Consider the following 23,434-nt stretch of genomic DNA (forward strand, 5'->3'; position numbering starts at 1 on the left):
TGGAGATTGATATTCCTAATCTTCCCCTGAAGACCTGTTCCACTCACAGTCTTTAAACAAATGTTTTTAAATGACTGGATGGGTGACTAGATGGAGTGGGGGCCTGCCTTGGAGGTGGGAACAGACTTACATTTCTTCCTCTGACCTGAAACCACTGAAACATCCTTATATCAAGAACCTAGAAAATACAGTCTTAGTTGGATAACATTGTGTTTTTTTAAAGTTCCTATTACTGGAAGGTAACAGAAAAGATCAATAGTAGAGGTACAATTCACGGACTCAACCACTTTTCATAGTGTATGAGTGACAATAATTATCCATCTATGAACTCCCCATTATTGACCAGTCTTTCTTTACCCTGGATACCAATGCCTATCATTGCTCTGTGTTGATACATTGTCATGAAAATCTTTCTTGCATTCTGTTTTAGTTAGGGTTTCTATTGCTGTGAAGAGACACCATGCCATGGCAACTCTTATAAAGGAAAACAGTTAATTGGGACTGGCTTACAGTTTCAGAGGTTTAGCCCATTATAATCATGATGGGAAGCATGGCACTGTGCACACAGACATGGTGCTGGAGAAGGAGCTGAGAGTTCTAAATTCAAACTGGCAGGCAGCAGGAAGAGAGAATGCCACACTGGGTGCAGCTTGAGCATAGGAGACCTCAAAGCCCACCCTGACAGTGACACACTTCTTCCAACAAGGCCACACATACTCCAACAAGGCCATACCTCCTAATAGTGCCACTCCCTTTGGGGGCCATTTTCTTTTAAACCACCACACATTCTAAGAGATTGGAACTTTTGTTGGACCTCACAGCCCAGTTAATTCACCTTGAAATCATTTAAGACTTCAGACTTATGTCTGCTTGTATAATCAGCCTCTTTGTTCAACTTTTTAAGAGAACCATGTAACAATTAACCTTACTTGTGTTGGATTTCTCATGTGATCACCTGTATGAGGTAAGCTAATGTAATAGCTTTATGTGAGTTATGTATTCTTCCATGCCCCTGGCCCAGACAGCAATGCACATGTGTCTGTATGTGTACTATTGTGAAGGCAATACAGACTCCCTCTTAGGGTAGGGCCACCATCTTTGACCACCTGCTATACTCAGTTCCAGGAAGGACCTCAGGAATGTGCCATGTCAACTTGAACAGGTACAGAACAGTATGCTCCTGCAGACATTCTGTTTGCAGTTTATGGCCCTTGAAGATATCCAGATAATCTGCTGAGCAGTCCAGATAATCCTGCTCAGCAAGTTGTTGTTCCCTGCCAAAAGTACGATCCAATGGTTTCAAATGTGGCTTCACATCAAAAGTCTAGACCAATAGTTTCAAAAAATCACCTTGCCCCATATCCCTTCTACCCAGTCCCAAGCATGTAATTCCCAGCTTGTGGTTTTTCCCTATAAAAACTCTCTACATCTGGATTCATGGCCACTGCCACATTTCCTTCCATCTGCCGTGCGGTGGCCCAGGTTGAATCTGGCAATAAAAGGAACCTTATGTGCTTGCATCAGAAACTGGCTCCTTGGTGGTCTCTGGGGGTATCGAAAAATGGGTACAACACTATGATAATCATTTGCTGAAAACATTAAAGATGTCAAAAGTGACCTTACAAAACAAATAAATGCTGAAAGCAATATAGACACAGGTTGTAAGACTGTTTTATTATCTTTGCTTTTCTGAGGGCACCTGAGTCAGGTAGAATCATAAAAGCTCAATTCCTTGTAAAAGTGTTAAAGAGTTCTGTAAAGTATCCCTCACTCCTTCCTCATGTGAGGCTTTCTCCAAAGTTCAACAAAAGAGAGAGCAAAGAACTTTGATAGGGAGATTCACAAGACAGCAAGCACTGAGGCAGACACAGATTCAGGCTTTGAACAACAGAAAGACTGGAGACCATCCAGAAAACACATAGACACTTGGAAGACATGGGGAGAGAAGCCAGGAATTCAAACTTGGGCTCACTCTTGGTCAGACTACTCCAAGAGAGAAGTGCTTTGATTTCTTTCCTTAATGTGACACCGACACATTCTGGTGCCTCTGCTCTAATGTGTTTAACCAACAAATCTCTAAAACACAGCTCTCCCTGCAGCATCTTCTGCAAAGCTCATCACTGGTTCCCTGATGCTGCCTTCATCCACCATAAATTTTGCTTCCTGTCTTTCAAGATTCTCTTTTATCCAGCAACACTGGCTTTATATCTTCTTTTCATTCCAAGCTGGTCTGATCTCCCCACCCCATGCCAGGCCAACACTCTCCCACACTCTTCCTGATCCTGATGTCCTTTTTAATTATCTATCTCCTTCTCATGCAGTTTATTATCAGGAAGTCACACTGGCACCTATCCTGTTCTTTAATTAAATGTTGCTGCCTCAGCTGGACTTTGATCATACATTCATTCAAATATTTATGAGCGCCTTGTTTGCATAGGTCCTAGATATACATCAGATGCCAGATCTTGGCAGGAGTACACAAAGGAGAAAGCCATAGCTCCTCAAAAGAGCAGGATACAGTTTGATTAGCATTTTGAGACTGACTGCTTTGAAAGTAGAAGGAAAGGCACAACCCATATGGGGAGGGTCTGGAGACATTTCTTGGAAGAAATGGCATTGGACAAAATGAAGGAGGTGGAAGGAACTTGAGGGTATTATGTTAGTAACCTTTTTATCACCATGACAAAAATTCCTGAAGCTTAAAAAGAGGAAAGATTTTCTTTAGCTCATAACTCCGGAGATTTCCATGGTCATTCCATCCTGGATCTCAGGGCCAGTGATATCATAGCAATTATGTTTAAAGTACGTGGTGGAATGCCTCTTCACAGCAGTTCTCTCATGAGCACACTTGAAACCTTCCAACGTCTTTCTACTAGGTCCCACGTGCTTAATGTTCTACCTCCTTCCAGTGGCACCACAAGCTTCTGACATGAGCCTTGGGGGTGGGGGGAGATGGGGACAATCACGGCCCATATCCACATGTGTCTACATAAGACAATTTTTAAACAGTTTTTGTAATCACAGTACTTTATGCCCCTACTAGATAATGAAAGATGGAAGATATGCTACCTTAAAGTACACCATTTAGGCACAAATATTCTGTGCTAAAGGCAACTTGAACAGGAGCAAACACAAGAAGAGCCATCTTTGGGTCTCCTAAACCCAAAGCAGGACATAAAACTCCCATGTAAACGACACTATCACCAGAGGTGAGGAGTTAAGAAAGATAGAAATTTGCACAAAAGAACCTTGTTCAGCTTAGCTAATCCTTACATTCTTTTAGTTTTCTTTTAGCTTAGTTACTTATTCAGAACCATTACTCTTCGTTCAATATCAGCACTCAGACCTAACCATTTTCAAGACCTCATTTTTCTGTCAGGGCTCCCAAACACACACAAACTTGTTAAATAGAAGTCACATACTTCTATCACTCTGTCTTATACCAATGTCTCAGGCTTCTGGCACACGCACGCGCAGACCCTGAGTCCGCAGAAGCTACGCCCCACGACGCCCGCCCCGCCCACAATCACAGAGAACCCCACCCATGGGCCTGCCGCCCCGCCCCCAAGGCTCTAGCGCTTCTCCGCCCAGTTGCCGACAGCCCCGCCCCCCGGTGCCCGCACGCCCCGCCCCAGCCACCTGTCTGGCTGTCCAGGCGCGCGCCCGGAGACCCCGGAGGTCCCGCCCCCAGGCGCGCGCCCTCCCTCGTGCCACGTGCTCTCTCTGGAGGGCGGCGCCGTGGGCCGAGCCGAGAAGATGTTCCTGCTGTCTCTTCCGGCTGCCGCGCGAGTCGCGCTCCACCGCCTGGGAGTGAGACGTCTCTGGGATCGGGGTCTCTCCACCGCAGACATGACGAAGGTGAGTGGCGGCGGCTCGCCCGGGCGGGCTGCGCGTGCCCTGGCCGCGGGTGGCTGGGTGGCCGGGCTGGTGCAGGCCGCCGGTGTGGAGGACGGACGCACCAAGTTGCACAAATGAGCTGAACAGAAAAGTTCCCTGAGTTTGCAGGGCACCAGCCTGAGCCCGGCCTGCGGCGAGGACGACCGATGCTGGTTGCTGAGGGCGCGCCCTTTGCTCCTGCCTGGACAGGGCTAGGTTCTGAAGTCTGATCAGAACCGCACGCCCCGCTTCGCAGCCTTTACTGACTTCCTCCATCCAACTGAGCTCCGAAAAATTACACGATTACTACTTCATCGATTCTTTTAGTCCTCGCGGAAACCCTAGAAAGGACAGCGGCAGGATTGTCCCAAAGTCTTCTAAGGTTCCAGAGTAGCCAGTCACAGGGCCGGGACCCCTCCCCTGTGCTGAAGTGAAATGTCCGAAAAGTCCCTAGGGCGAGTGAGCTGCTGGATTGGGTTTCCGGAGAAAAGCAGTGCCTTTCTAGGGAAAAGGGCTTTGTTGAGAGAGGTCATCTTGAAATTGAAAGAGCGTCTTCTCCATCTAGCTGGGCTGTGAGAAATCATAAAGGACGCTTTCAGATGTGAAGGGTCTGGAAGGGTGCTGGCTCATCGGAATGATGAGCCAGCTGTGAGGACCTGGTGAGGGAGGAATGTTCCAGGTGGGCTCAGGTCCTCTTCAGGTATCACAGATAGCAGAGGGATTAGGCGGACACCTATCAGTACTGTTTCCAACCCTATGACCGGTCTGCCCAGTGACAGTGGACGGACCCAGCTTGGTCTCATGGAACCCCGGAGACAAACAATTTTGGGAAAGCTAGAACCTGGCAGTTACCGTGCTAAGAAAGCCAGATTTCTCCGGCGAAAAGATGGGGCACTATGTGGCCCGAGTACTTGGGGATTTTGGAAAGGACCAAGGCCAGAAAGAAGGCATGCGCATTGTCAGAGTTTTACCACCCAGGAGTTAGTGTGTCAGGAACGAGGTTTCAGCCTTTTTTCCGAGAGAGAGTTTCTCTGTGTGGTCCTGGGACTCGCTCTGTAAACTAGGCTGGCATCGAACTCACAGAAGTCCACCTGGACTGTGTGAGGCGGTCCCTCTGCCTCCCAGGTGCTGGGATCAAAGGCTTGTGCCACCACCGCCCAGCATGGGAAACAGTATTTTAAGAGTCATGAATTACCATGTGAAAGCAAATGGTGAGCAGTGGTTTTACACCATTCTTTCATGTGTTTGGGGCCTGGGGCTTCTGAGGGAGATGGTCACACCCTTATGTGCTTGGCAGAAGGCCCTGCCTATGACCTCCCTGCAAAGTTGCATACTTCCCCCTACCTGATTGATAAGCTACTTACTAGACAATGTGAGCATCCCTTACCTGAAGTCTGTTTTTGTTTTTCAAGACAGGGTTTCTCTGTGTAGCTTTGGTGCCTGTCCCGGATCTTGCTGTGTAGACCAGGCTGGCCTTGAACTCACAGAGATCCGCCTGGCTTTGCCCCGCCCCCCAACCCCTAGTCCTGGGATTAAAGGTGTGCACCACCACTGCCTGGTCCCTTACCTGAAATCTGAAGTGCTCCAAAAATCTCAGGTTTTCTGAGCATACCCCTGACACTTCTGGAGGTACCAAGTCCTGCAACCAACTAACCCAGTGACTGGCCATAATCAAAACACAAAATATTTCAAAGGATTGTAACCATGAGACAGTGTGTCTGAAACAAGTGATTTTTCATGTGTAGGGTTGGGCCCAATATATTTCACATACCCCAGGTCCAGCCTTGCCTTGGCAGGGATTTTGGCTGCTGAAGTCGGGGCTGCTGCTCTGCTGTTTGTCTCTGCTCTTGCCCCTTGGGGAAGACACAGTTTTAATGGAATTGTTTGCCCCTTCTAGTTTTGGGCAGTCAGAGCCTTCTAAGGGTCATGCCTTCTATACTCTGACTGTCTTTCTTAATTTTCCCAGGGTCTTGTTTTAGGAATTTACTCCAAAGAGAAAGATGATGACTTACCGCAGTTTACAAGTGCAGGAGAGAATTTTAACAAGTTGGTGGCTGGGAAGCTGAGAGAAATGTTGGACATGTAAGTAGTACTGTATTGGGGGTTCCTTTTGTGTGTGTGAGACAGGGTCTTGCTGTGTAGCCCTGGCTGTCCTGGAACTGTGTAGACCCGGGTGGCTGGCTTCGAACTCACAGAGATCCACCTGCCTCATTCTCGGGAGTACTGGGATTAAATGTGTGTGTCATGACACGGGGCAGGGTTCTAGTTCTTAAAGGCCCCAAGATCGAAAGAGATTCTTCTGTGTGTATCAGATAAAGTTAATGGAGCCCTGGCTAGCTGGTTCTCTGGAAATGAAAGTAGGTTCTGGAAGAAGCTGGGCAATTGTTTCAGTGTGGGTGGGTCTGTAGTTCTGGGAAGTCATGTGGTTTCTAGCCAGATCACAAACTTATTGTGAAGGATTGACGGATCCAGAAAGGAACAGGTTTCCTCAGTCCACTCCCCAGGCTCGGGTTCATAACTCCTGCTTTCATGTCTGGCACCAGCCTCTGAAAGTACTCAGCTAGTTTAACAACAGCCTCAGGTCCTGCCCTTTGATTGCCTGGCTGGACTTTGAAGGCTTTTCAAATATTAAAGTACAGGTGGATCATCTGATTAGCAAGAATATAGCCTGAGCCAGGTGGTACATGCCTTTAATCCCAGTACTTGGGAGGCAGAGGCAGGAGGATCTCTGTGAGTTCCAGGCCAGCCAGTATACAGAGTGAGTTCCAGGACAGGCTTCAAAGTTACACAGAGAAACCCTATCTTGAAGGAAAAAAAAATACAGCCTGAAATTTGGTCAGTCTGAGGAGGGCCTGAGATCTGACCTCTTCTAGATTAGCAGGTCCTGGAGGAAGTAGGGAACCTTTAGAGTTACTGGCCACAGTTGGCAGAAACAGAGCAATACAAGCCCCTTTAATTACCTGTGACCCAGGTTATAGACTGTTTGTTAGAATGTACCAGGTGTCACCTGATAGTTATAGTAATTATCTGATAGTCTAGGATTTGTACCTCCTCTTGGATGGTAGTCCTTTACTAGTACATAGCCGTCACAAGTACCTTCTTAAATCATTAATCCAGAAGCTGACCTGTTAGAGTCCAGAAATCACTGGCCTTGCTGCAGAGTCACTGCGGGCTCCAGCCTGAGCCTCTGGCTACTGTAGAATCCCTCTTTGTTTGGAAATTGCCGTGTCTCTCTTCCATCTCAGTAAACAGTATGTGGAACACCTATGCCGGAGACGGTGCTATCAAGTCAGCCGCCCTCGTCACCACTCTGGTTTTCGTTTGGTGGTGTTTCTTCTATTAGAAAGGTTTCCTTCATTTGTTACAGTCACCATCTAGTGCTCAGATCCCCTGTGCAAGGGTACCTTGCCCATCCATGGCACTGTTTGAGAGAGAGAGAGCACCACATTTGGTAGTCTAGGCCGAACCTGAACACACTATGTCATTCAGGTTGGCCTCCAACTCATGGCAGTCCTTCCTCGGGTTCCTGAGTTCTGGTGTTACAGGCATGAGCCATCACCCCTGGCTTCCCTGTTGGTTTTAAATTGATGTTCCTGTTCTGTCTAACCTAGAAGTTGACTGAGGGCTTTTTGAGGTAGAAGTGCTGCATCTGAGGAGATTGGCTGTATGCATTCTCTAAAGCCGTAGTGAAGCACAGAACAGAGACAGTTAGCAAGCGTGTCTGCTGTTGCTTAGGTCTTTTACCAGGAGACCAACACAAACTATGATGTTTAAAACAACCATTTTCTTTCTTTAGATCTGGACCTCCTCTGAAGGCAGGCAAAACCCGAACCTTCTACGGTCTGCATCAGGTATGAAATGAAGGTCATGTTCGTCTGGAAAAATCCATATTGAGACCTCCATGTGCCCATTACTCTGGCTGCCTGGTCATGCTAGAGCTCTTGTGTTTGGTCTTACAGTTTGAGTCCTATGTGAAGCAGAAGCACTCCTTATGATCATAAAGGCTGTCTCCTCTAGCCTGTTTTCCTCGGTGTGGAGGAAGACCGCCACCCCATGCAGAGTGGTTTGGAGAGTCACCCTCACTCTGCCTGCCACATCTCTTGTACTTGTCAGCACACAGGGCTCTTCCTTGCTGACCTTGAGTGGCTCTGTGGCACCTCTGTCTCCCTCTGCCATTCCCTTCTGGAAAGGGGCTGTTGAAAGAATTGACAGTGGTTGGTTGACTGGGTGTGTTTGTGGAGCAGGACTTCCCCAGTGTGGTGGTGGTTGGTCTTGGCAAGAGATCGGCTGGCGTCGATGACCAGGAGAACTGGCATGAAGGCAAAGAAAACATCAGAGCTGCTGTTGCAGGTTTGCTTGCTCTTTCTGTTTAACAGCTGGGGGTTCCCAGGGCTTCATTCCTCCCGCCGGTCTTCCTCCCCTATGTCCGTTCACTGCCACCACCCTTCCCCCGCTCGCCCACAGGCCCACAGGCCCACAGGCCCACAGGCCCACAGGCCCATAGGCCCACAGGCCCACAGGCCCACAGGCTCACATGCAATAGCTCAGCCAGTTCAGATTATATGAATGTGCTTGACCTTACCTAGGTAAAGAGGCTAGCTTATGACATTTTTAGTTTTAGTAGTTCTGTTTTCTGTTGGGAGGTTTGCTGCCATTTGTCCTTAGAGCTATAGTCTATCAGAAATTGTGATTGGTAGATGGTTTTCCATTTTGTTATGCAGCCTTGCTGTTGCCCAACTTTTCGATAACATGGAATTGTCAGAGAAAACAGGAGCAGAGTAAGGGATACTTACTCATTGCTAGCAACCTGCACGGCCTGTCCCAGTTGGTTTGATAGGTGGAATAGGGGAATTGAGGTCGATGCCATCAAGTCACTTTGTCGCTTAGCAGCAGGGAGAGCCTTTCCCACAGGACGGCTGCCCCAAATGCACTTCGAGAAACACTTTGAGGCAGCAGTACTTGGTTTAATTAATCCTTGGCCCTGGGTATATCATGAATGCTCATGAAGTTTGCTTCCAGGGTTAAGTAGGCATTTCTAGCTTTTATTTGAGAGTTTTTGCTGACACATTCTTAATAAATGCCGTTAATGATGCTCTGTTAATGATGGTCTTTGTTCAGTTGCTTGGGAGTAGCTTCAGTGGCATCATTTCTTGGTCCCTTTGATCTGGCAGCTGGGAAGCTTTATCAGGAAACTCTAGTGCCTCAGAGATGCTTCTAGTAACATCTGCCTCTCTCTGAGAGTCTCTCCCTTGTGAGGAGCTCTGCCCATGAGGCACACTTTACGGAAGAGGAAGTGAAAATGTAGACCCTGTTCTGTTCCCCAGCACACCAGCGCATGTCCCTGCTTTGTGCTGACTCCATTTTCTGCTTGTGTTGTCATTCTGAAGCGGGATGCAGGCAGGTTCAAGACCTGGAGCTGCCTTCAGTGGAGGTGGATCCCTGCGGAGATGCTCAGGCTGCTGCAGAAGGAGCCATGCTTGGTCTCTATGAGTATGATGACCTAAAGCAGAAAAAGAAGGTGGCTGTATCAGCGAAGCTCTATGGAAGGTGATGGAAGGAAACGGGTATGGGTGGCACTCCCGGGCATTCTGACAGCATGCCTGCTTTCCAGTGTCCAGCAGCGCTGTGTGGCTTCTGTGTCTCCTACTTACGGTCTCAGCCCTCTTTACAGTGTGGTAATTGTCCCCAAGCTCTGCTCCTGGCTCTTGCCATGTGTGTGTGTGTGTGTGTGTGTGTGTGTGTGTGTGTGTGTGTGTGTGTGTGTAATTCCTCTGTGGCTCCTGACAATCTTCTGTACTTGCTGGTTACTAAGAAGCACTCACAGTGTTGACTCTTTCCCAGAAGGAGGAATGACTCGGCAGCATATCCTAGTGAGCTTTTAATCTAAATACTTCCCATTGAACTCACACCTGCTGACATTATGCTACATGTTAGATCTATAGCTGAGAGTATTCCATCTTTGCCTTTGTGGTCCATGGTGGGAGATGCTTTCAGAAGATAATTGACCATAATTCTGCCAGCCCTATTCTACTTTAGTTTTGAAGGACAGGTTTCTGCTGTCAGGAATAGACAGTAAGAGATCTTCAGTTCCAGTGGGTGTCTTTTGGCATAGAACAGTGGTTAGTATCTGTTAGAGAGTGGTTGGGAATGAAAGTTCTGCAACCAGTCAACCTGCATTTGAATCCTGTCTCTGTCGCTTATTTGGGATAACCTCAGTTAAGTGACCCACATCTGTATTTCTGTCTTCGTTTGTGTAGGAGAGTTGTAATCCTGGCGTAGAGTTTTGTGTTTTGAGAGAGGGTCTCACTGTATATAGCCTTGAACTCACAATCTTGCTGCCTCAGCATCTGTGGTGCTATAAGTACAGGCATGTGCCATCATTCCTGGCTGATGTCATCGTTTGTATGATAATCCAAAGACAAAATATGTCAAGTGAGTGGCACATGGTGAATGTTCTAAGGTGCCAGCTGTTATTTTTTCTGTGTCGCCCATATTAACTGCTGTCAAAGAAGAGGACCATGCAACATGCACCTTACTGCATTCTCTTGTAAAGCTACTCCTTGCTGTCCACTGGGTTGGGATTTGGAGCCTTTATCCAGGCACAATAAAGCTGCAGAGCCTATAACTCCACATCTGAATGTTTGCTGCATGCTGGCCTCACAGTTAGTGCTTGGGACTGCCATTTCTCTTCAGGGAACTGGACTCTGGGTAGGAATCTCTATATAACCTTTGCATATGGGTTTATACCTGCAAATACCCATCACCGCCCCCTCACACGCACATTTTTTCATTATGCAGGGGGAGATTCTTGAAGCTTACTGCTTAGCCAGATCTCTCCTGGATCTTCAGTGGGTCCTGTTTTCTTGCTCACAGAATGGATCTGGGTCTTGTACAATCATTCTTTGTTTGTAGTCTTGATGTTTTTTAAAGATAAGTGCCTCACTTAGCAGCAGAAAGGTCAGTCCTCTTGATGTTGTTTGAGAGTCACTCTTTTCTTCCACAGTGGCGATCAGGAGGCCTGGGAGAAAGGGGTCCTCTTTGCTTCTGGGCAGAACTTGGCCCGCCAGCTGATGGAGTCTCCAGCCAATGAGATGACACCAATGAGATTTGCTGCAATTATTGAAAAAAATCTCAAAAGTGCCAGTAGTAAAACAGAGGTCCATATCAGGTAATTTATGATTATGTCATAGACTCATGGGATGTACAGCCAAAACAGCAGTGTGTACTGTTTGGTTTTATATCCATTTGACACAAGCTAGAGTCATTTTGGAAGAGGGAACCTCAATTGAGAAAAATGCCCCTACCCAGTTGGCCTGTGGGTAAACCTGTGGTGTATTTTCTTGATTGACAGTTGGTGTGGGAGGACCCAGCTCACTGTGGGTGGGCCCATCCCTGAGCTGGTGGTCCTGGGTTCTATAAGGAAGCAGACTGAGCAAGCCATGGTGAGCAGGAACCCCTCTATGGCCTCTGTATCAGCTCCTGCCTCCAGGTTCCTGCCCTGCTTGAGTTCCTGTCCTGACTTTCCTCAGTGATGGACTATTACCTGGAAGTGTAAGCTGAAATAAACTTCCCTCCCCAGGTTGCTCATGGCTGTGGTGTTTTATCTCAGCAGTAGAAACCCTGACCAACACAAGTGAGATCCTAAAACTGAACTCTGTTTAGAGGAGTGAATTGAGCCCACTAGCAGCTGTACATGAGGTCAGATAGAGTTACAGGGTTGCATCTTCCTCTCATCTTTAAGAGTTTCATGACTTCATACTGTGTTGTGTGATTTTTTTATTGAGACATAATTTGCATACTATACAGTTCGTTCCTCTTGAGTAAAGAGATGGGAGTTGAATTCCTAGGTCAAATGGTAACTGTTTAACTTTTTTTAAAAATAATTTTTATTTTATGTGTATGGGTATTTAGTTTGCATGTATGTCTGTGTACTGTGTGCATGTGTCGTGTCCAGGAAGACCAGAAGAGAGTGTTGGAGCCCCAGGAATTGGAGTTACAGTTCTGAGTCACTATCTGGGAGTTAGAAATTGAACCTGGGTCCTCTGGAAGAGCAGCCAGTATACTCTTTACCATTGAGCCATCTCTCCAGCCCCTGGTTGACATTCAAGGAGTGTACATGTTTTGATGTGTTGTCCTTTCTACATTTCTGTTTATGATGCAAGTGAAGAGTGCAGAACACTGACTGGGCATAGGGTGAGAACCCACCTGCCCATGACCTTGGCTACATTGTGGGGTCACATACCCAGCCCTCCCAAGTGCTTGTCAGTGCTGGGTGATGAGACTTGGAAGTCCAATTCCTCTAGTTTCCATTTCCCATTTGAAAACTCTCTTCAGACTGTTAAACACACAAGTTTGAGCTTTTGGGAGGGCTTCTGATTAAAATAAATTAACAGATACTTGTTTTACTTGATTTTCGGAGTTATTTCTTGTTTTGGTTTTTGGTTTTTCGATTACACAGGGTTTCTCTGTGTAGCTTTGCGCCTTTCCTGGAACTCACTCTGTAGCTCAGGCTGGCCTCGAACTCACAGAGATCCGCCTGGCTCTGCCTCCTGAGTGCTGGGATTAAAGGCGTGCGCCACCACTGCCCGGCTCAGAGTTATTTCTTAAGAGATCTTTTCATTTTTAAGGGGATTCTTCAGCACTTAATCGTTATTAGAGTTTTTTTTTGTTTCTTTTTGTTTTTTAAGGAAAATCCCTATTTAGACAGAATGAAGAAGATAATAATAATGTGTAGAAAACACAGGGCTGGGAGCTTGCTGGGATGCCCTGAGTAGTTCCTGTGTGTTGAGTCTGTATCCGTGCGTAGGCTCTATGGCCGTGTCCTGTCTTGAAGGAGGAGAGGCCAGTGCTCTGCTATGTGAGCGTGAGGGATAAGTGCCAGGTGCTGCCAGGGCAGGGGAAGCATGAGATCTGCAGTTAGGGGAGAGTGCTGCAGGAGCAGGATGAGGGCTGTGAGTGGAAATGGAGCCCAGCAGAGTCCTCAAAGATCACTTGAAATGGTAACGGACCAGGCTTCAGGTGAGGTGTGCAGCAGAGTCTTAGAAACAAGAGTTGTAGGTGAACAGAGGGAAGAGGAGTTCAGACAGACCAGCATGTTGCATCCATGCTTGCACGGCCTATGACTCATTCTGTGATGTGGCTGGACCACACCCCATCCAGGGTAGGTGGCTCTACATCAAAGAAATACAGTTCTTCCAGAAAAGCAAGACAGCAATAAAACACCAAGTACTAAGCTTGGGATTAGAAATGCCTACAGGGTACAGCTGTGTTTCATTTGATGAGATTTATGTTTCTGGTTTCCCTTTGAAATAAGGACAGCAGTTTTAGTGTGATAGTCTGACTAAGGGGTAGGCGAGTGCAAGAGTAGTCCTTGGATTAGTGTTCGGCTGTCTGGCAGTACAGGCCTAGTTATTGTGGCTAGAAATCAATATGGAACGTTTGTTCCTCCTAGAAAGAATAGCAATATGGCGTGTGTGTTCTGGTCTGCACTGAGATGCGGGTTCATGTTACCCACACTGAGCCTGTGTTTATTGAGAACTAAGTAGTTTTCCCATTCAGAGACATCTCAAATTGCACTTGGAGCTATGAGAAATGGTGTGCCAGTGTTGAAAAGATAAGCCAAGATACAGGATATTTTATTCCTGTTGGTGTAGGATAGCTTTGTTGAGTTTCTGTTGGTTTATTTTGTGTGTGCGCCATTATTAGTAAAACAAAAATAAAGCTGAACGCCAGCCTTGCTAACTTCATTTCCAAATTAAAACCAGAAATACCAGAGTAGGTTGGGGGGGACTGTTATTTATTGACTAAATGTTTTTTATTACCTGACATTGTATTAGTTACCATGTATAAGTTCTCTCTGAGTGGTTGTGTAATCCTTGGTAGGGGAGTGCCTGGTCTCACTTTACAGGTGAAGTATCCCCAGAGTCATGTCTTCTGCCTGCTAGTAGACAGACACAAATCACAGGCTGTGCTCACTGATGCCTTCAGCCTGTATGTATCCAGTGGTTTTCCCTGATGTTGGGGATGGAGCTCCTGGCCTTTGGGCATACTAAGCAAGTGCCCTACCACTGCATGCACCAGGTCCTACTCAGCATTTGAATAACTTGTATGTTGTACATTTTTTAGCATACTGTTGAAATTTTTCTAAGTTGTTTTGGAATAAACGTAACTGTATCTCTCCTTTTTCCTCTTTCTGCCCTGTAGACCCAAGTCTTGGATAGAGGAACAAGAAATGGGCTCATTCCTAAGTGTGGCCAAGGGGTCTGAAGAACCACCAGTCTTTTTGGAAATCCACTACACAGGCAGCCCCAACGCAAGTGAAGCACCCCTGGTGTTTGTGGGAAAGGGAATTACCTTTGACAGGTACTTCTTGGGGGTGTCTGTGGTCGCTATTTTAGTGAATGCTATGTATATATAGTGTGATTCATAAGCATGGGCTTTGATCAGGTCGTACACATTATAGTAAACATATCATGCTGCCAGTTTTGAATTGTAATGCTTATACATGCAAGATAGTTAGGAATTTTATCTATCATGGTCCTGATCTTAGTTTAGCCCTGTGAGCTTTTGTGACCCACATGGGAGGAAGCCACAATTCAGAAGTTATTTATTCACCGTCATAGCACCAAGGCGAGTCAGTGGGTTGGGGAGATGGCTCGTGGTAAAGTGTTTGTCATGCCTGCATACACGCAAGCATGCGTTACACAGATAAACATGCACATCACACATAGACACCTTTATGTCTTTTCTCATTCAGTACCCGTCTGCTACCAGCAGGTGTCAGAACTATTACCTTTCTGTCCTGTGGACTTGAGAAGAATGCTCCAGTGTTCCGGGAGCTTGTTAGCTTTCCTTAATAGCTCATGACCTTCAGGTTTCTTGGGTTAATCAAGTCAGAAAAGGGTTTTGTTGTTTGTTTTGTTTTTGTTTTTTTCTGAAAAGATCATCTTTGTGGGTATCAGTTGTTAATGAGAGAAGGCAGAGGTGGATCTTAGGTGGGTTGGTAGTGTATGATGATGTTTCCAGTGGCATCTGGTCAAGTTTCATCTGAATAGAAATAAAAGGACCTGCCTCACTTATCCATATTTCTGGAATTACTTTCTATCTCTATAAAGGCTACAGAATTGAAGTAATTCAGATCACAAGTTTAGAAACTTGACTTTCTTTGCAGGTATGTGGTGCTCATGTGTGGTAGTGAACTCTGAGTTTGTATGGGAGTTTGTTTTGTTTTGTTTTTAGACAGTCTTGCTATGTCACCCAATCAGGCTTCAGAGTTGAAATCCTGCTTTAGCCTCCTAAATTCTGGGATTGCAGGCATACACCACCACATGGATGGTTTGTTTTGTTTTGTTTTTTTACATTTTTACTTATTTATTATGTATGGTGTGTATGCATGTGGGTACCCAAATGCCACAGTAGTCATAAGGAAATCAAAGGAATCAGTTCTCTTCCTTCCAACGTGTGGGTCAGGGGATTGAACACAGGTCATCCCACTTGGCAGCCAGCACCTTTATCCTCAGCCATCTCACTGACCATGTCTTTGTTTTTAAGAAAGTGATTTGAGCTTTCAACTTTGCTGTTATTGTTGTTGCACACTCTGTCTCTTTCTCCAAACAGTGGAGGTATCTCCATCAAGGCTTCTGCAAATATGGACCTCATGCGGGCTGACATGGGAGGAGCTGCAACAATATGCTCGGCCATTGTATCTGCAGCAAAGCTCAATTTGCCCATTAATATCATAGGTAAGTAGGAGAAGAGTTGCATTTTGAAGTGCTTCCAAAATCTAGTCAGATGGTAGAACTGAAACACCAAACGTTTCCTTCCTTCTAAAAAGACCAAAAGACATTTTAAAGTAGCTTTTCATCAAGTAGAAGCTGTTCGGCTGAAATCAGTGTTTCTGTCTGAGGTGACTGAGTTAAATGTGTTCTGCAGCCAACAGGCTGTAGCTTGTATTGATTTGTTTTACTTAGGCAGAAGTGGTTAGCCATCAGGAGCACAGATATCATGTCTGTGCTTCACTCCAGCAAGAAAAACTGAGCCGCTGGAGTGGAGGACGTCATCTCGGGCTCATTTACTGACTGCTTCATGGTACTGTGGTCCATTAGTTTGCTGACACAGAATAAGGAATTAGTATACAGCGTCTCCTGGGGTTACACATGCAGACTTCCAGAAGCAGTGCTGCGAGTTTATAGCATTGCTAATGCCAAGATTAAGGGGAACAGGCAGTTGGGTTTCATCCATTGTGTGGGAAAGGTAAAATAATACTTTAAATCTGTCTGTCCAGAATCTCCCTTACCCCACCATTCCAGCATCATAGTCTTTTTGTTCTGTAATGCTCTTTTAAGAACTGTGTTATTGGAAATGAAGATGCTCACATTTCAACATATTTTCACCTCTGAGTACTTTTAACATGTCTCCTAAGAAAAAGAACATTCTATGTAATGATAATACAGTTACATTTCAAAAGGATCTATACAATAACCAGTAGTCCAAAAAAAGTCCATTTTGTTTAGATTTGGTATTTTTTAAGAGTTTATTTTTTAATTATGTGTATTTATGTGTGTCAGTGTGTGGTTCTGTGTACATGTGAATGCAGGTGCCCTTGGAGGCCACAAGAGGGCATCAGAGCCTCTGAAACTGGAGTCACAGGCTAGGTGCTGGGAACCAAACCCAGGTCCTCAGAAAGAACAGTGTACACTCTTACCCCCAAGCCATCTCTGCAGCCCCCATATTTAGTTTTAAAGTCTAGATCCCTAGAAAGATAGCACCTTGCATTTGGTTGCCATGTGCCTTTACTTTTCCCGCCAAGAGCCCCGTTCTTTCTCCTTTCTCTCCTTCATGACACGGGCAGCTTGGAAAGTCCAGGATGTTCTGATGTTCTGTAGCTTGCACTTATTTCTTCTGGATTAGAATAAGTTAGACATGCTCCTGCTGAGCTCACTTGTGCCATTGGTGATACCAAGTTCTGTCCCTTGTGGAAGTGAAGCCTGTATCTGGTGTGCTTTTGATGGCTCTCCAGCAGCCGCTTGTCCCATAGCATGGCGTTTTTGAATCAAGCGTGTCTCATGTTCCTTTTTATGTTTCCCCAATAGGTTTGGCCCCGCTTTGTGAAAATATGCCTAGCGGCAAGGCCAACAAGCCAGGGGATGTCGTCAGAGCCAGGAACGGCAAGACCATCCAGGTTCGTGAGGGGCAACAAAACATGCCCTCTGGTTTTTCTCCGGGAACCCCATCGTGGCCACACAACTGCAACGTGTCATAGGTGTAGGACCCAGCTGCACTTGGGGCCAGGCTTTTGGTCCTGAGAACCTTTTTCATGCAAAGTACAGCTAGTTTTTGATGGAAACGTTTGAGTATTTTCCCTTCCCTGTTGTATCTCTCACTAATTATGCTACACATACAAATTCTGACTGTTGGGCCTGACCTGCAGAGCATGACACACCAGTAAAGCATGGGCTGTTTCTAGGTGCTTGGGCCATGATTAACTTTTCCTCGTGTTAGATTTCAATTAGAAAACATGGCCCTACACTTGGGCTCTGTACTGTGGCATCCGTGGAGCACAAATGTGCACGCACTGCTCAGGAGCCTTGGGGACTTTGCTGAAGGAGAGAAATAGAGCTAACGAGGTTGCCAAAGTTTTAAGAGTTTTTGAGCCTGGAGTTCCAGGCTGCCATTTAGTTTTAACTTCCTTTAGGTCTTCGTTTTGTTTGGTACTTAGAGAGAGAAACTAGAGTCTCAGGCATGCTGCACATTCAGGTTGGTTAGTCTTTTAGCTAATCCACCCCAGTCTTCCTCTTGTTAACAACATTTGCCATTAGAATGGACCAGACATTTCCCTACTTTTCCATCAGCTAGGGCAGGGACTTACTACGTTACCCTCCAGGTTAGAAATGTTCCTGCTGTAGCTGAAACACAAGTGTCTTTTTACTACCCTGTGACAGGTGTTGCCCTGACTGCTTCCCACTTTGAAATCAAATGCTATTGTACCCAGTTTTCATATTCATTCCTCAGGTTGTCTGTGACCCTTTCTCTTTTTAATCTTCTTGGCAGGTTGATAACACCGATGCTGAGGGCAGACTCATCCTGGCCGATGCACTCTGCTATGCACACACCTTCAATCCCAAGGTCATCATCAACGCTGCCACCTTAACAGGTCAAGCCACATTTTCCCTGTCTTGTCTGAAGAAATCTTGGGTGCGGTGCACACACTGTACTCTGGGCGTTATTTTGCTGAAGTTTGGTTCACTCCACTCACATTCAAAGATCCTTCCCCAAAGGAACTGCCTCTGGTTACAGAACAGTCTCATATTAGTTCTATTGCTTTAAAGCATTCCAAAGTTACTAAAAAAGGGGGTGGGTTATTGTCATGTGCACATATGCCATGTGGGGGGGGTCAGAGGATACCTTGTATGATCTGGTCTCCCTCCACCGTGTGGATGTTGGGGACCAGAGTTAGGTTTTTAGGTTTGGTATCTTCTGGTTCTCTAGTGGTAACTTAACAATTGGGTCAGATCATCTGAGCCAGATTTAAAAAAGAGAGAGAGAGGTTTTTTTTGTTATGACTGCCATCTAATACAAATCTGAAAAGACTGATAGATTTCAAAATCAGTGGTATTTTTTAATATACTAATCATAATAAATCTGCTATCCAGTCAGTTTTCTACGCTTATACTTCAAATTGTAAAGAAATAAAAACATGGGTGGAAAGGTCTTTGTTTGATGGACTCACAGCAGTGGGACAGGTGTACAAAGAAAGCCCTGGCTTTAGACCAGCTTGTCTGTAGCATTGCTTACCAGCTGTGCAGCCTCCGGGGAGTTCCTGGTCTCCAGCATTAGTACTTGAGGACAGCTGCGGTTGCCTCACAGTTGTGAGGGCTGGAAAGAGCTCCGTGGCAGGAATGGCAGGCATTCCCGAAAGGCAGGCCTTGATGTAGAGGCTCTGTAGAGAGGGAAGAGATTTCTTGGGTGAGATGGATGGTGGCTTGTTGCACAATTCCAGAGCTCACAGTCTTCCATCCAAAAATCTCTCCCTAGGAATTTGTCTGTACTTCTTTTAAGATAAAAATTCAGCTCATTTGGTGTCCTTCGGTTTTGATCTTTCCTGAGTCTTGGAAGTCTACTGGAGCAGAAGTCATTTCATGTTCCTCTCATATGTGGGTGTAATAACAGTACACAGTGGTTTACTAAGACTTCCTTTTTATTTCAATGTTTTTGCAAGTCTGCCCTTTTTAGTTAATTTTTAAAGCTGGCATACAGAGGTACAGCTTCATAAATGTTTTTAAGTAGGCATTATGTTATTTCTGTAGCTTTTGGTCTCCCTATTCAGTTCCTAAAAACTTGAGGCTTCGGGGGGGCATGCCCGGCAAGGTTGGGCAGTGATGGAGAGATGGGGGACCTAGAGCCTCTGTGATGATGCTGACCAGTTGTACTGTGCCTTGTCATTAAGGGTCAGGAAGGGTTGCTGCATCCGGAACTGACAATAGCTCTAGAGTTCTAGAAAACAGTTATTTAAAATAGGTGTTATGAAATCCTCTTAAATCTAGGTGTTGCATTAACTATTTATGCCTGTCTTTTTCTATTTCTGCAAGTGAAAATACCACGTTTTTATTTATAGTTAGTTTTTATCCTTTTTATGAGAAATTTTAAAATTGGTGGGAATATTTATAAACTTAATAGAAAACTTTTGAGGACAAATGAATATTATCCAAACCTACCAACTTTAAAAGTAAGGCCTTAAAATGAACGGCTAAAATGTGGCACACGTATCCCCCATGGATGCCTCATAGGCATCAAATAACTACTGCCCGCTGTAGTGTCTGATATGTAGCTGATGTCAGATGAATGGCAGTCAGCATTCATTGAGCTGCGGCCGTGTGCCGGAACCATGCTGGTGCCTGACGTTATGGGACACATAGTAAGGCCAGGTTCTTAGCTGTCTAGACCGCTAGAAAGAACTACCAAAAATAAGTGACAATTACCCTGGGGGGGTTGTTGGTGATAATTGATATCATTTCCTTTTCTGCATTTTCCACAATAAAGGGGAATTCTAGTTTGAGAGGCATAACTAGCTATGGAAGTGACAGTTTCCCAGCCTGTCCACATTTTGTAATGAAGGAGCCATTGATAGACTTAGAGACCATGGCTGTGGTCTAAGTAACAGGAACCTCTTGACCTTGAGAGACTGGCACTGACCCGAGGGACTGTGTCTTACAGGTGCCATGGACATAGCCCTGGGATCAGGTGCCACCGGGGTCTTTACCAATTCATCCTGGCTATGGAACAAACTATTTGAGGTAGGCCTATAATATACCCTTAAGTTACAGTGATACTAATTTTTGTGGCCTGCTATGGGATGTTCTGTATGGCAAATGTGTTGCTGATTGGTCAATAAATAAATCACTGATTGGCCAGTGGCCAGCCTGGAAGTATAGGCGGGACAAGAAGGAGAATAAAGCTGGAAAATGGAAGGCTGAGTCAGAGAGACACTGCCAGCCGCCATGATGAGAAATAGCATGTAAAGATGCCGGTAAGCCACGAGCCATATGGTAAGGTATAGATTAATGGAAATGGATTAATATAAGCTGTAAGAACAGTTAGCAAGAAGCCTGCCATGGCCATACAGTTTGTAACCAGTATAAGTCTCTGTATTTACTTGGTTTGGTCTGAATGGCTGTGAAACTGGCAGGTGAGAGAGATTTGTCCTGACTGTGGGCCGGGCAGGAAAGCTCTAGCTACCGTGGCCTTTGAATGATATGTTTGTCCAAGCCCTGTGTTAAAAATGATTTTCTACCTGTTGGGTTGCCTTTGAATTGAAAATAGGTCATAGCAATAAACTTGATTCAGTGGCTTTGGGTTTTCTAGACATATTCCTAAGTTACCAGTATGGCACCACTTCCCTGTCCTTGTAGCCTCAGAATGATGTTAAAATTACTGACAAATTACATGGCCGTGATGGATAATCCCTGATGGGCAAAGGGTATGAGGCCAGCTCTGTGAAAGGCTGGCCTTCAGTGAATGTATGTGGACTCAGCATTGTAAACAAAGCTCCCCCGCTGAGTGAGTCAGTGATGAGGGGTCCCTTCACTGCTCTGCTCTGTGTCCTTTCCAGTCATCCTCCATCCTTGCTTCCCCCGTCACACATTACCCTGTCACTCACTGCTACTGGCTTTCACCTGCCAGTACCACTGTTGGCCTAACCTGGCCTGTTTCTAGTCAGCAGGTGACAGTGACTTCCTGGTGACCCGGTCCTTGGTTTCTGTGATCGTCTCCTCTTCTGGCTCGTTTACGTGACAGTCCTGCTTCGGTTCTTTTGCTAGCTGTTTGCTTTGTCCTCCTCTGTGGACAGTGTTTAGTTCCTGTCCCGATACTTGCTTAGAGTCCTCGTGGTAAAACGTGTCTGCTCCACGTCTGTTAATAGTCGTGTCTCCAGTGCTCCACGTGGCTGCTTGGCGGCTCCATCTGGCAGCTCCTGTTCCTTTCCCAGGCAGTTAATGGCAGCTTCCCCTGGGGAATAGACACATAATCCAGGAATACATTTATGAGGTCTGTTTAAGGTCCCAGATTTATGTCTCACTTGACAGTGCTCCTCTTCTCTGTCTTTCTGTTTATGAAGCTCACTCTCCGCCTCTGTACTAGCCCAGCTGTCTACTTGAAGGCTGAGCCAGGAACCTCTCCTGGCCTCCCACACTACCCTGTATCACCATGACACACACAACATTTGAGTTTTTTAAGTGATTTCTTTTCCTAACTAAAATGACGTGTTCACAGGCATAATTAAGTCAACCATCAGCAGCCCATAGTGTCTTCCCAGAAGTAGCCGGTGCATCTGATATACTTAGGTCCTAAAACAACAAGTTCTATTGCTGCTTTTTGGCCTTCTACTCCGAAGCTTTACTTTTGACTTCTTCTGAAAATGAGTAAAGTAGAGTGGTCTGCTTGCCTGGTTCTGCTGGGAGCCTGAGCCTTTGGATGGCAGAGGTGTTAGCACTGTGGCTCAGTGGTGCACTCAAGCTCAGGTAGTACAAACAAATGAATGGGGGGCTAAGCAAGGCATGAATGACGTCATCTCATCTCAGGACTTGGTCATTGGTGATGGAGGCCTTGCATGCATGTCTCCAGCAGACCAAGGTGACCAGGCTCTTCAGAGTCTTGGATCCACCCTAGTTTAAACACACAAAGCCTACAGGTTCAAACTGAGACTTTACTAAATGTCCTAGAGATGTGTGGATTATTTTACAATATTTCTGTTTCCTAATTCTGAAATGAATCTTTTAGTGACCTAAAGCCCTCTTAGACATCTCTTTCACAGCCCTGCTTTGCAGTAACAGGCTAGAACAGCTCTTTTCTTCATGAATCGAACCAGAGTTTCTCACTGTGCGTCATCTACCCTTACACTGTTACACTGTCTTCTTTAGGCCAGCATAGAGACTGGGGACCGAGTCTGGAGAATGCCTCTCTTTGACCATTATACAAGACAAGTCATAGATTGCCAGCTTGCTGATGTCAATAACATTGGAAAATACAGGTATGTAAAATGATCTAAATGTCTTTCCAATCATCCTGGCTTGCCAAACTACTCTTTAGTCTCCTCCTTTTTACAGAAGATTGTAATCCTAACCAGTTTCCTTCCCATGTAGTGCTTCTCAGCTTACTGATGTGTTAAATTTTGAAAATATTTCTCTAGCAGGTTCTCTTAATGTTAGAAATTTTCAAACTTAAAAGTTATTTTAAGTAAATGATGGGAACTATAGGAATTCATTACACAGAAAAGTAATCTAGAATTTGTCATTTATCCCAAAAAGCCGTATCTAAAAATAAATATTCTGGAAGTGATTTCTCAGTTAATTCCTTAGTAGGTTACATGAGCTTAACTTTTCCATTTTGGTAGTAGAAACCTAGCCAGCACAAGTGTACTATTATTTTTAAAAAGCATTTATTGCGTGTGGGGTGACATGTGTACCATGGCCTTGTGACATGCCTGTGGACTAGGTTCTCTCCGTCCACATGTGTGTCAGTTCCAGAGATGGAGCTCAGGCTGTGAGGCTCGTACATCACACACTCTATCCCAGCGTCCCTCTGGCTCTGAGCGTGGCTGAGGGAGCTGTTCAGTGCACCTTGACATGAGGTAAAGCCATCCCTTTTTGCCTTTCTTCTCTTCAGATCTGCAGGTGCATGTACAGCCGCGGCCTTCCTGCGGGAGTTTGTGACCCATTCGAAGTGGGCACATTTAGACATAGCGGGCGTGATGACCAACAAGGACGAGGTTCCGTACCTGCGGAAGGGCATGAGTGGGCGGCCCACGAGGACCCTGATCGAGTTCTTACTCCGCTTCAGTAAAGACAGTTCTTAGTCCACTCAGAAACCTCTCCGTGTGTCTTGAAGTGGATATCTGGGCTTCAAAATATTTTTGAATGAATGGAAATCTTTTAAAGGCAAAAATGAATGGTGTTCTTTTTCAATTTTCAAAATTATTTTAGTATGCTTAAGTCATGAAAATCTGAATTTTATATATATGAATGAATATAGGCCCTTTCGACTAATAAAATATCTTATAGTAGTA

The 23,434-nt window shown here is 45.5% G+C and overlaps 1 protein-coding gene across 1 annotated transcript; it reads left to right on the forward strand.

The window, feature by feature from the left end:
• Positions 1-3,712: 3,712 nt before the first annotated feature.
• Positions 3,713-23,434, forward strand: Lap3 (leucine aminopeptidase 3). Its single transcript, XM_052734885.1, has 13 exons — positions 3,713-3,858; positions 5,843-5,958; positions 7,673-7,727; positions 8,121-8,226; positions 9,264-9,423; positions 10,880-11,044; positions 14,080-14,238; positions 15,493-15,617; positions 16,968-17,056; positions 17,926-18,028; positions 20,089-20,168; positions 22,290-22,399; positions 23,035-23,434. Exons 1-13 carry the CDS (start codon positions 3,757-3,759, stop codon positions 23,222-23,224), a joined length of 1,560 nt encoding a protein of 519 aa, XP_052590845.1. The 5' UTR covers positions 3,713-3,756; the 3' UTR covers positions 23,225-23,434.

This window comes from Peromyscus californicus, unplaced genomic scaffold (genome assembly GCF_007827085.1).
Source record: "Peromyscus californicus insignis strain IS unplaced genomic scaffold, ASM782708v3 Scaffold_13__1_contigs__length_99412109, whole genome shotgun sequence".
Classification (NCBI taxonomy): domain Eukaryota; kingdom Metazoa; phylum Chordata; class Mammalia; order Rodentia; family Cricetidae; genus Peromyscus; species Peromyscus californicus.

Bases quoted from the DNA above. Each gene is read 5' to 3' on its own strand.
- Lap3 (XM_052734885.1), top strand. From the start codon at position 3,757: ATGTTCCTGCTGTCTCTTCCGGCTGCCGCGCGAGTCGCGCTCCACCGC. The intron at 7,728-8,120 runs GTATGAAATGAA...TTTGTGGAGCAG, and splicing joins CCTTCTACGGTCTGCATCAG to GACTTCCCCAGTGTGGTGGT. The intron at 14,239-15,492 runs GTACTTCTTGGG...TTCTCCAAACAG, and splicing joins AAGGGAATTACCTTTGACAG to TGGAGGTATCTCCATCAAGG.